The sequence below is a fragment of the Rhea americana genome, unplaced genomic scaffold (genome assembly GCF_003343005.1).
Source record: "Rhea americana isolate MKP2758 unplaced genomic scaffold, rheAme1 scaffold_63, whole genome shotgun sequence".
In the NCBI taxonomy this organism is placed as follows: Eukaryota; Metazoa; Chordata; class Aves; order Rheiformes; family Rheidae; genus Rhea; species Rhea americana.
Genome location: NW_028186790.1, coordinates 1,080,404 through 1,093,432, shown reverse-complemented (window position 1 = coordinate 1,093,432; position 13,029 = coordinate 1,080,404). Strand labels below are relative to the sequence as shown.

The 13,029-nt window shown below is 42.4% G+C and overlaps 1 protein-coding gene across 8 annotated transcripts in view; it reads left to right on the top strand.

Moving 5' to 3' along the window:
• Positions 1 to 342: 342 nt before the first annotated feature.
• CYP39A1 (cytochrome P450 family 39 subfamily A member 1) overlaps positions 343 to 13,029 on the top strand; it is a 26,291-nt gene continuing 13,604 nt past the window's right edge. For all 8 annotated transcript variants that reach the window (XM_085320339.1, XM_085320343.1, XM_085320342.1 and 5 more), the window contains exons 1-5: positions 343 to 573; positions 6,629 to 6,764; positions 8,110 to 8,284; positions 10,602 to 10,751; positions 11,684 to 11,777. In XM_085320339.1, coding sequence (XP_085176465.1) covers positions 397 to 573; positions 6,629 to 6,764; positions 8,110 to 8,284; positions 10,602 to 10,751; positions 11,684 to 11,777 — 732 coding nt within the window. In that variant the 5' untranslated portion in view covers positions 343 to 396. The remainder of the gene's footprint in view (positions 574 to 6,628; positions 6,765 to 8,109; positions 8,285 to 10,601; positions 10,752 to 11,683; positions 11,778 to 13,029) is intronic.

Below are 13,029 nucleotides of genomic sequence, written 5' to 3'. Positions count from 1 at the left end.
CTGTTCCTTAAAGTCATTTCTTAACCTGAAGAGAGAAAAATGAGCCCACAGCCTTGCCACAGCCTCCGTRTCCCTGGCTGCTTGTGTGGCACTCCAGCAACTCCACATCTCCCTTGTGCARAGTTCAAGGATTTGTCACAGCAACATCTATGTTTTGCAAGCAATAGAGTTGGTCCTCGTCCCAGATTCGAGGAAAACTTGCTCAGCCTTTTCCAGAACGAGGGCTTGGCTTCTGGGCTCTTCCGGGCTTTGACATCTTGTCTCCATGGCAGTGATCAGCTGGTAAGGTTGATAAAAGAGGCTCTATTGAGCAAGCTGGTTAATTCTGCCAAGCGCGGCCGTGCTGGGTGCTGCAGCAGCCAGAGTAGCTGCTGCAGCAGGCAGCAAAGAGGCAAAATGGCTCTTGCTCTCCTGTTGGCTGCGGTCCTGGGACTTCTTCTTGTCAAGTCTGTTTTACTTCAGCTGAGAAACCCGAGCTCGCCTCCTTGCATCGGGAGCTGGATCCCTTGGTTTGGAGCTGCGTTCCAGTTCGGGAAAGCTCCGCTGGAGTTTATAGAGCAAGCCAGAAGCAAGGTAATGGCTGTGACGGTGTGCCTGCTGCGGGGGCGGGTGTTCAGGGTGACTGAAGCAGAAAGGAGAGGAAAAACCTCGGCAGGAAGTTTGCCCTTCACAAAATCGATAGGCCCTTTCCTTTTTCAATGTCAGGAGCATTTAGCTTACAAGAATCAGCTTTGTATCAGCAAAGTTGCTGAGCCCAGGAGCTCTCTTCTGGGGTGATCTCTCTGCTGTGATTATCCTGTTTGGGCCCAGCACCTCTGCTGTTTTCCTTTTGCAGTCTGCCTATGTGTTAGTCTGAGGCTCAGACATTTTGGACAGCCTTGTAGCAGACATTGGGACCAGAAGCCTTGCCTAAAGTTAGGGGAAATTTCTGTTCCGGCATCAATATCAGCTGATGTCCCCGAGCAGCCGACATTTCTGGCAGGCAACTTGTTGCATCCTAAAAAATGTACAAAAGATGAGTGGGAAGACTCACTCCCTGGACATGCCTTTTTTTCTTTATGTCTGACTATAGAGAGAGCCTAAATAATTCATTTGTATTAGATGCCTAGTTTGCATACGGCTAATATTTACTGACAGAAAATACCTTTTCACAWTTTTATTAGGTGGTGTTATTACTTAATGATGATTCAATGTAATCAGCCTCAAGTTCACTTCAATACTGAAAGATGACACATCCCACCACTTGCAAAAACTATATAAAAAAGAAACTTCTGTAAAATTCTGAGGTTTTAAAATAATAAATGCCGGATTTTTGAATTTTCTTTCTGTTTTTGAACTATTAGATTTCATATTTATAAGTACTTCTTTGTAACAATGGGTGTTATAAACTCAGTGTTAAATGAAAGCAGAGGTTCAAGTACATTCAGCTGATGTAGGAGATGTAAGAAGAGCATCAAGACCTGTGAAYCTTGTATTAAAGCACATTGGAGGCACAGCAAAGTAAGCTGTTAAGTAACATCCTCAGTTCATTGGCTTCTGTGAACATAACAGGTCAATTTTTACATTACATTAATACATTTTTCTTTCATGTTTGAGTACTGAAGTGCGAGGCAGTAAGTGATGTGAATCCTTTCATAACATTACAAGGAGTGGATTATTTATTCCATCATTTGAGGGCAGAAATGTAGGACTATAAGAAGAGACCTGCTCATTGAGGTCCATTCTCTCACTGTTCCAGAAACCATGCCATATAATCCTTTAAATAAACTGATCAAGCCTCACTTAKTCATAATATTTTTTTGACTTTTTTATTAGGAGACTGTTACAGAACCTTGTTCTTCTATTGAAAACATATCCTGATAGCAGTCAGGTTAAAGCAGTCTGCCAGATTGTCTTTTCCAGGAGAATCCCTTCTGGGGACAGTTTCACCATGACTTAACTTACTTCAGGTTTTATTTTGTTTAGTTTTTTTCCAGGAAGCTCTTAGCAGAATCTCTTAGATGGTATTTTTTTAAAGTAGACCTGACAGAAGAGTCATGTTTTAGGGTGAAAATCACAACATTCACAGTCTGAGTGAATAATGCTTTTACATACTAAAGAATATACTGAAGTACAYGCACACAAACTTAGTGACTCCCGGTCCACTGATTTTGGTGTTCATTTGTTGGAGGCCCATTAGGCCGCTCTTGGTGCTGTGGCAGCTCCTACTGCATCTGAGCACACCAGAAACTCCTGAAGGGCTTTGTAAGCCCAAAAGCCAGGTTTTGCAGGACAGAAACTGGAACAAGAAACATTTTCAATGAGAGAAAACTGGAAACGAGGCAGAGCAGAAAGAGAAGGCTTTCTTATCCCCTCTTCGTTGTGTGTGTTTGCAGGTAGGACCTTCCCTTTCCTTTGACCTTTTTCTTAGTCCTGCCACTCAGTATCTTTCTGATTGCAAATTCTTCCTGTGGTTTCCCTTTGGCAATGAGAGACCTCTCAGTCCTTCATGCCCAAAGGCAGCTGTGTGCCTGCCCCACACTCTTCCCAGCAGGCTCCTGGTCCCTAGTGAAGCCCCCTCTCTTGCTGTCCCTTTGCTCTCCCTCCACACCTGAAAATCCTCTGACTGTGTTCACAGACTCTGAGGAAGGCCTGGACTTTACCTTCCCACCTTCCACACTGGCACGGTGTGCAGAAGCTGGAAAAGATAAGCCCTTTTCTTCTTCCTCCTTTTAAAGGAGTAAGTATTGTAACACAGTGCAACCAAATAAACCGGGTACTGCCCACCAAAGGTGTCATTAACGGGCATTAAAAAGTTTACAAACATATTTTCAATCATTTCAAGCTCCTTAATACTGCTAGGGCAGGGTTTGGTGTCCTTAGTATGAGCAAGCAAGACAAGTGTGTTCAGAAATGGACTCTAGGCAGTGAGAACGCTCTTCAATTATATAAGGTCATTACCTTCAAAGGAGACGTTCAAAATCAGGAACTTCCTCCCCCGGCTAAATCCTTCCATCTTCCAAAGTGACAATTATTTCTTTTTCTGTCCTAATGGGTTAACACTCTCATCCCTTTTGTTTATATCCCTCACTGATTTTTCTCTCAAGTTATTGAGTAACACATTAAAATTTCCATTGTTTCCGTTAACGTACTTTGCTTGAAGTCTGCAACTTTTGTTTTCTTCCTACGGAAGAATAGGTGGGCTGCAAGAATTGTCTCTTTTTCTCCATGTGTCATCTGTGGATCTAATAAAAGWAAGAACCCTTGCTTTAATAAAATATTTAATCTCTGGTCTAATAAAAGATACGACCTCTTCCTCTTAAGCTGCCTTGGTAGTTCAAGTGGCTTTGCAGGTTGTCTGAAATGGGCAGTGGTGTGTTACAGGAGCCACCATGCAACGTAAATCCACRTACAGCTGCTTAGCCCTACATTCGGAAGGTGTGGTTCCCCACTTTACCATGACAAGAGTAATAAGGAATTTCAAGTGCTTCTCATCAATTTATTAATTAAGATAGCAAGAAAGCTTTGGTTGATCCCTGAGATTGTTCTCACTGTTCTAGAGACTTGCAGGTCTCCCTTCAGCATCATTCTCAGTCTTCTGACTGTGRTGGGACATGCTGACGCATCCCAGGATTCACCTGCACGTCTCTCTACCTTGTTCTCCATGTGTGGTCATATGAGGGGACGTTTGTCTGGCTCACTGGCTTACAAGGCGAGGGACATATATGCTACATGCGGTCATGTGGAGGGAAAACAGGTTGGAGCAGAGGACAAGGCTTTGGTGGAGTGCCTTTGGAGACAGTGCCATCAGCTATGTCACTACTGCTCTGTGACCCTGGCCCTTCCTGACCAGAAGACCACATCCAGGATGCAGTGTTTCAGTCCCTGAGATAGAGAGAGGACCTAGCACTGAACTCCAAATGTGTGTGTGAGTGCCCAGAGGGGGAAACTAGCTCAGCACACCTGGCTTCCAATGTGTCCTGACACAACTGCAGCTATCTCAGCCTGCAGTGATTGCTCACAGTCTGACAGCACCCATGGGCAAAATGGTTGGTTCTGCATCCTCCGTTTCCCTCCTTTGGGATTTTGAAGAACCTTCTTCAGCAGTTTTTATTTCTCCGAAGTGCTACTTTCACACAAGCGTAGATCTGCCTCCCTTCATGACACTGCTGTTATGTATAGTGTTTCCCATTCTTTGGAAAAAACAGTTTTCATGAACGAAAGCAGCTTCTGAGGTCCTAATTGCAAACATRATTTTCATTTTACTTTCTCTATATATATCTTCAGCTCTTCTACGATACTGTTTCAGACAGGGCCGGCATCAGTGCTGGCTGCTCARTCATTATTATTGATTTACATGGCACTTTTTCGAGTTGTTCCAAAGTCTATTCTGCTTAATGCTTGTTTTGAACAAATGTCCAGCACCTATAAGGAAAGGCTCCAGGGTGAGACTTGACTTAACCTGATACAAGTTGCCAGTTGCATCCTCACCTGTTTTCTTTACACCTTGAGCATTTATCAGACTCGGCAACACGCTCAGAGACTTCCCGCATCTGTTACGTTTGGAAGAGCCAAACATTATTGGGCATGGAGGGTTGTCATTAGCAGTTTGATCCTCAAACCATTTTTTATCTACTGCATTTTAATTTTACATTTGATTTACCAGAGAACCTATTTATTTGCATTTGTTTGTATGGATACAAATTTCTGTTTTCTGAAAGGTATGGTGTTACTTTGAATATCCATCACCATCCTGCTGTTTAACTGTGCTGACTTGTACTGGCGGTCCTTTATGGAGCTTTTTTTTTTTTTAAAAAAAAAAGTGTTTAATTTAATCCAATTCAGTATTTGTTTAATTTGAATTATTTTAAATAGATTTCAGTAGATTGGATGGCATTCAAATCAAGATTAAGGCATAGAATTTGGTTGGTCTCAGGTTGGTGTTTACATGTGAGCTCTGTGTCTAAGCTTTGCATATGATCAATGGACACAAACTCAGTAAAATCAGTGGAGTCTAAGGGCATTTCAGCTGACCTTCATAAATAGAGGCAGGTAGTAGCTGGTCAGATGAATCAGATTTTAGGCTTCCCTGACTGCATAGACTTGGTCTCCATTGACTAGAATGGGATCTTAGGCATCTTGCTCACACGTAATTGCTTAAAATAAATAAAGCATCAATGTCTTTAACTGCATGTGACCTTTATTGGATAATTATATTTTATTGCAGATTGCTATTAGTTCTAATGCTATTTTATTTTAAATTTAATTTATTCCATTTTAATGTTAATTTTAAATTAAAAAATCTGAATCAAAAACAAATACAGCACAAACTCACTGACTTTTATCCACCCGATGTTCAGACCATGAAACAACAATCTTAGCAAGCTCACTATTATTATAGCAATTTATTTATTATCACCCAGGGAGCTTAAACAGTCATTTTATCTTCAATAAATTACAGTTGAAAGACACAATCAAAATTTAATTGATGTCAAGAGGAATCTTTTCTGTGGCTTTAAAGAGCTTTTGATGAAGCAGACTTTAGAGTAGAGACACCAACAACAGAAGAAATGGTTAAAGTAGATGAAATCAGCAGTGTAAGCAAGGAGGATTCAAGGCTTTCCAGTAACAGAAAACTTCTCTTGACCCTAGTTAGCAGTATAATTTGGAACAGAAAATCAGATTCCTTGGTATGTCTAGAGACTTCCTGTAAGCCCCAAACCTTTTCATTTGTACAGTAATTTTACCAGAAGACTGCCGCATGCATACAAACGTAAGTGCTGGGCTTTCGATTTCCAGAGGTTTTGCTTGTGATCAGAAATCAACTTCACTAAGAAAAAGGTGCTAAAGAGCCTTCATTTTCTAATCCTGATTTTTTTCTCCCATCCAGCAGGTATTGCACRTTTGCTTGTCATTTTAAAGTATCTACAAGTGTCAATGAACTTTTTTATAATGTAGGAATTTGGAAGTGAATTCTTATTACTGAAAGTTTTGAGAGGGATCTAGGATGTTAGGGAAGATCAAGGGAAAACAAGACCATGATTTATGGTGCCAGAAATGTTCCTTAGAATGAAAGGCTTGACAAGCTCGATCGATCCTGCTCAAAGTTTATTAACTATTTGGACTGGTCTTTAAACACCTATGCAAGAAAGAGGTTTTTGTTATTGGCAGATCCTTTGAACCAGAGGGGGTGAAAAAAGGATAAGAGGACCCAGCGCTGGGGAGTTTTAGTTACAAAAATGCAGACTGAAATTGGTGGAGTTGTAAGTTTTTACATCTTTTACTAGTAAGTGCTTGACTGTGGCAGCCAAGGGATATGATAGATAATCTGTCACTTGAGTTGTTTAAATCCAGGTTGGCTGTATTTGAGCTGTAATGTGTTTCAGACATAAATTATTGGGCTCAGAGAAGGAATCTTCTATTTTGCAAGAGGTCAGGCAGGCACCTGTAATGCTCCCTTCTGATCCGCAGTAAGTCTACAAATTTTGCTCTGCTTCACATTCATCTTTGTGCACTTCTGAACCGGGGTGTACAGATAGCAAAAAGGAGCAGGCCGTTTTGCCTGACCTCTCAGCATTAGTGAAGTCCTGTTGGGGCCCCCATCAAATGCATTAGCAATAAAGTAATGTAAAATCCTTGTCTGTTCCAGTATGGGCCCATATTCACAATATTTGCTCTGGGAAAACGATTTACTTTTGTGACCGACGAAGAAGGGGCTGAAGTATTTTTTACATCTAAAGACTTAAATTTTGAGCAGGCAGTACAACAAGCTGTCCAGAATGCAGGTAAATGGGATCTATGTCTTTTTAAATGAAAATAAAGTCTAGTTACCCAGAAATATTAAAGGCTCCATCCAAAGCCCTTTGGCTTTTTGMTCATACCATAAGTGCCTGTCTTAATCTATGGCCATACTACCAAATTAAGGGGAAAAACAATTCATCATGTACTCCTCTGTGATCCAAACCTTTAAGCCAGCAAAGCGATTTGGATTTAGTCACAAGTGATCAAAGGTTTTTGAACCAGAGACTTTTATTACTTCTATCATCAAGCAACCCCAATTAGAGATCAGGGCCTTTTTTGCAGCTAGACGCTCTGCCTGTGTGTGWGAGGTCTGGAGCAATGACAGTAATCACAATAATAAGTTATCCGGTCACYTGATTGCAATTATTGTAACTAATTGTAACTAAGAAGGTAACTAATTATTGCTCCAAGCAATAATTAGTTAMCTTCTAGGACAACAGTTATATTAGAGCGTGGTGTAATACCTCCCATCGCCAGTGACACGTCATTAGCATAGGTCCTTATGTCCACGTGCAGTTGCGCTGACAAGAATTCCTTGAAGCAGCATGACGATGTTGGGCTGTGCAATGAGAAACAACCAGGTTGCAGAGAGATTAAATTGCAGAAGCGCAGAATCAGTGACATTAACTACRGCAGGTTGCTGAGGACATTGTCCAATTTGGTTTTAAATATCTCCAGGGATGGAGACTCCACAACCTCTCTGGGCATCCMGCTTTCGACTAGCTTCACAGTAAAACAAACAAACAAACAAAAAAAAACACTTAAGTTGAAATGGAATTGCCTGTATTTCAGTTTGTGCCCATTGCCTATTTTCCTGTTACTGGGCACCACTGAGAAAAGTCTGGCTCCATCTTCTTTACCTTCCCCCATTGAGTATTTATATATATTGACAAGATCTCACCTGAGCCTTCTCCAAGCTACGTCCCGACTCTCTCAGCCTCTCCACATATGTCAGCGTCAAGACCAAAACTATTTTTTCTTGTTTTCATTAATTTTTCTTTCTGATTTCAGTTCTTCTGTAAAATGTATGAGCATTTCTGTACATGCACAAGAAAGTTACAGGGAAAATCTCTAGACCATTGATTCCTGCACTGAGGCTTTGGGAGGCAGGCAGATGTTACACAAACTGTTGTTAGAAGCAAAGGGGCTCACCAAAATCTTTACAGGGTCAGAGGGAAGATTGGTGGGAATTTCACTCTAGAAACACAAGGCGTAAGGCATTTAAATAAGAGTCACAATTACATGTAAAAGATTTTCACTGTATCGTTTTATGGAAATCTACCTTGACGACTTCTCAAGACATATTACCGTTTCTTTCTGTATTTAAAGTTTCTGTTCCTGCAGAAGCCTTTTATCAGAATCACGGTAACCTGTACACCATGATGAAGGGGAAAATGGGTCCTTCTAACCTGCACCTGTTCACAGACACTCTGTGTAAGGAACTGCATGAGCACATGGGACACCTGGGCACCAAGGGAACAGATGATCTCAATGACCTGGTAAGGTAAGGGAATTTTGCAACATATCTAATGCACAGGTGTCCTATGTGGGAGCAGAGACATTAGCATAAACCTATGCCTCAGGAGCTCAGGCCCTTAGATATTAGAAAAACTGTGTCAAAATACTAGTGACTGCTTCACAGTGTCAGATGGTTTACAGAGTGGACAGGGTTTCATCTAAAGGTCTTTCTCCCAACTAGGAGAAACATCTGAGTTGCATATTTTGAAGAAAAAAGAAAACAACTTTCAGCAAATGCTCTTTCCCAAAGCTTGGGTGAAAGCTTCACATACTTATAAAGAAATTCTGAACAGACCAAATGTTCAACCTTCAAAAGAATGAAAAATTTCCCATAGCATCCCCTGGATGCTATGGGTTAGTCCTGGCCGTGTTAAATAAGACCTTTGCAGCTGACTTCTTGCTGCCTGAACTGCATCCTCCATGTGAAAAAAACAATCCCATAACTGACAGTCTCACATGGCAACAACAGAGCTTTTAATCCCTTCTCCTTTCTGAGCACTATGGATAACACCTGCATCTTGCCTATACATCAGGACTATAATTTAATCATTGCCTTTGACTTGGCCTTATCTCTAAGACTTACATCCAGGTTGTCTTTTGCTGACTTCTTCTGCTTAATACACCTAAGATACAGCTGTTCACTGCAACTGAAACGCTCACTGGGCACTCATCATCTCAGTTAGTGCAGTGTGGATTAACTGGGGGAAAAGGTAGGGGCTTTAAGCCCTCACTCCCACTGATTTCAAAAGTGGGTGCACACCGCTGCATCCTATGGTGTTCCCCCAGTTCTGTGCGATCAGCATCCCATCTGCTTCTGCACTGACATCCTTTTCTCGGGCTCCCACAACTGCAACCTTCCGCTGCATGTGTCCTTTCAGGGCCCACCAGCAAAGGACATTTTTGGAGTCTGTTGTTCTGGCTGCGCTCCCCTTTCTTTTCTTTTCCCTTCTCTCTCTCRATTAACCTGTGCAAGCATGTTCTTTATTTTCACTTTCACAGTCTTTCATAGCCCACCTCTTCTTTTGCACCTTGTCATTGCAGAGCAAAGGGGGCAGACACCTGCCTCCCATCTGCTTTCTCCCTTGCTCCTTCTTTGTTATGTATTTGCGGAGGTACCTCATCAGCCTCTGCAAATTCTCCTCTCCTCTGATGCCTTGTGAAACAATGGACAATATTGGTACCATGTTACACTACTGACTATTATGCTACTGTTGTCTCATGTTTTCTTGTGGTCTTTCACCTAAGGTCAATTTTTTGACGGCGGGGACGGACCTGTCATTCTGTGCTGTACTGGCACCAGCAYGAGCCACAGTCCAAGACAAGGTCACTGGTTGGGCAAATAATACATGGGGCATCGCTCCGTACCGCATACCTGATGCAGCCGTGGGAAACAGGAAGTTCTCCAATTGGCATGGCTGTCATGTCCTCTGGCAATCTTAGCAATTCAGCTTACAAATCTGAATCAGATGTTATTGGTCTAAAATTTAAAACGCCAGTCATAGCCTAGTTTATAAACTACAAGATCCGTAAAAGTCATCCACACTRAATCTGTGTTGTGTTGAGTTTGATCTGTTCTTAGCATTTTGCTAAACAAAGGGGAAAAAAAATGAGAATTGGAATTAGAATTACCCTGAGTAATTGTTATTTAGCTGCCTTGAAGTTGAATCCATAAAGCCAGTAGGGGGCTCCATTTTCCATATGATCTTTCAAGAAAGTGAAACAGTTATTGTCTGTAATACCTATTTAGCAGCAGCTGGAAGCCTTAAAGKTGTCATGGAGCTGAAGTGTACACATGAGGTGACCTGGGAAAGGAGCTGAAAGTTTGCAGCATAACAGATGGACAGATACGATAGGAGTGAGGCAAGCAAAAAAAAAAAAAAATCATTCCAGCAAAGCTGCAACCAGAGGAAGGATTTCTGTGGGTGTCTGGTTATAGGAAGGATTGTGTGACGTCCCGGAAGTCCACATGGGCTAATGTGAAATAAGAGAGAGATGGTTAATGAGGAGAAGGGGTCCTCAGTGCACAAAACTGACTGAAAATGCCTCCGCACTCTGCCACTGCTCGTGTGGACGAATGTTAGGTGATGAAGTTCAGGCACACGCAGAGGACTAGCCTGAAGTCTGCGTGTCTCCCAGTCTCTGCCGTGAGTGAGGTATGAGCCTTGTGCTCGCGCTTCCATGCAGCAATGGAGCATGAATCCCACAGCTGCTTGTGCTGGCAATTCAGCGCTCTGCATCCTGGCCTAAAACCGCTGCAGGAGCTTCCCCGGGGGCTGGCAGTCATGATGATCTTGTGCTTGCAGGCATGTCATGTACCCAGCAGTGGTGAATACTCTGTTTGGAAAAGGTGTCTGCCCAACGAGCCAGAGTGAAATCAAGGAGTTTGAAGAGCATTTTCAGAAGTACGATGAGGACTTTGAATATGCCTCTCAGATGCCCGAGTGCTTCCTGAGGTAATGGAGCAGACGATGCATGTGGTATCATTAGGGGCATTTTGCTTGCTGTGATATCAGCTGTGAGCAACCTTTCCCGGGAGGGTGATGCACTGGCTTTAGCTATGCTGTACCCTCATGTCAGGCAGGCTTTCAGCTAGGTGCCTCAGAAAAGAGCTGACCTAGTCTCATCTGCTTTAACTGACGTACTGAAGCAATCTTGCTTGTGTGGGCAAGATAATAAGTTTTTCTCCAGGAGAAATAGTTCCACACTGAGCCCCCAACTTGGACCTGTCAGGGAGAAACAGGAGCTGGGCGAAGGACAAAGGCCTGAGCCTAAATGTGGCCCCGGAGCAAGAGAGGCCCCAGCGAGGCTCCTCTGGGCTCTTCCTCACATCAAAGCTGTTTYCCCAGCAATCTGATCATGGGTTACACGGCTGCACCATCACGGAGCTGACCTTGGCTGCAGAGGCAGCCAAACCCCAAAGACTTTGCAGAGCCTGTCAGTGCTCTCAGGGCCATGACAGCACCTTGGACCTCATGCTCTCTCTGAGCACCTCAAAATTGCCTTCAGAGAGAATTGAGAATGCTCTAAAAATGAAGCCTCTGTGTTCTCAATGGGGGATCATTCCTGAGAAAAATGGCCTAAGCAACCTGTCCCAAGTCACACAGAAAACCTGTGGTGGAACTGATATGAAAATCCAGGAGTCTCAAGGCACAGATCCTGGCTGTGAGATGAGACCTAGTCAAAGTGGACATCTCAGACCCTGAGCAACTGCTGTTCCTCACGTAAGTCGACACTGCTGTCAATGAGATTGACACCTGAGTGTTCATCAACTGACTGCTGCCCAGGGGCTTTCACAAAGAAAACAAGGAGTCCTTCTCATGGAAGAGGAAATGTTGCTTTATGCTGCCTTGGTTAAGTGCTTTTGTTTTGTTACTTTTCTTTACAGAAACTGGTCTAAATCAAAAAAATGGCTTCTAAAATTATTTGAGAAAGTGGTGTTGGACGCTGAAAAGACCAACCCTTCAGAGACCACGTCCAAGGTAAACAAGGCTGTAAAATCGACAACTTTGCTGTATATTCTGGCTAATGAAATGAAGGGCAGGAATTATTTCAGTACTGGAAGAAATAGGCCCAATGTGTCTGCTTCTATAGCTATACCTTAATCGTCCAGTACTGCTGTCATCTATGTTAGGTGAGACTASTCATTTTTAGCCCCACTCCTCGATTTAGTTTGTTGCTTTTAGTTCTGAGAATTAATATCCTCCTTCAGGGAATTTTAAGCCAAGGGTTTGGAGCCTTGACTCATCGCCAACCTCTGGTATCGTAGTTACAGTGAGCAGTTGAAAGAGTCAAGAGAAAGGCCTCTTCAGCTGTTTTTCCGAAGGGACTGGGCTGTTAAATTTCAAAATCTTGTATGTACTATTTTTAAGCCCTGGTGTAGAGTGATCCTCCAACAGCCAGACTACGAGAAAATAGCAGATTGCTGGATTGGAAGCCAAGTACCCTAAATATTGATTGTGTCAAAGCTGTGATAAGTTGTCCCCTTGGTTGTTCTCCTTAGCTATGGCAGCAATTCTGTCAATACAGCTGACAAAAGCGACGGCAGACTGGTCTGGGAATTCTGRTCTACCAGATGATTAAAGAGCAGATTATTAAACAACCCAAATTTTATTTAGAATTTAAAAGTTTTACATACCACAATATCCTTCATAAAATATATCTGAGGAAATTCAGCCTGAATAATGGAAAGAAACAGAAGGTTGAGGAGGGGCTCGTGGGAGGTAAGAAGTTGCGGGAACTAGGAGACACATACTCAGTGTCCTCGGTTGTGGGAGCTTTGGAAAAGTAACAATCGCTTTTTAATTTCCTCTGAGAATTAGACAAGAAACCTTGCCCTGAATGCATGGTCACCTTTTATTTAAGTAAATACTATAAACAAAAGCTAATGTGAGAACATTACACGGTTGCTATAGTTTCAAAGAGTATCAAGCTAATGAAGTCACTAACAAAACACCTGAAACTAAAGAGTTCRCTGATATGTCAGACCATCTTTTCATAACAATCACTTTTTTGCAGGCACAGACAGAACATTTTATTCATTTCCATTCATTCAATCTGTTCAATCTAGCTTTCAAGTTCTTCAAAGCACAGGAATAGAGCAGGAATTTTTTGAAAGTGGGATTTTTTTTCTTTTTCCACATACAAGCTACAGTGAGGAGTGGGGTGGAATGAGGTCCACCAAGACCCTAAAGAAAACAGAGGGCAGCACAACTRTTCGGTAGGGATTTATGT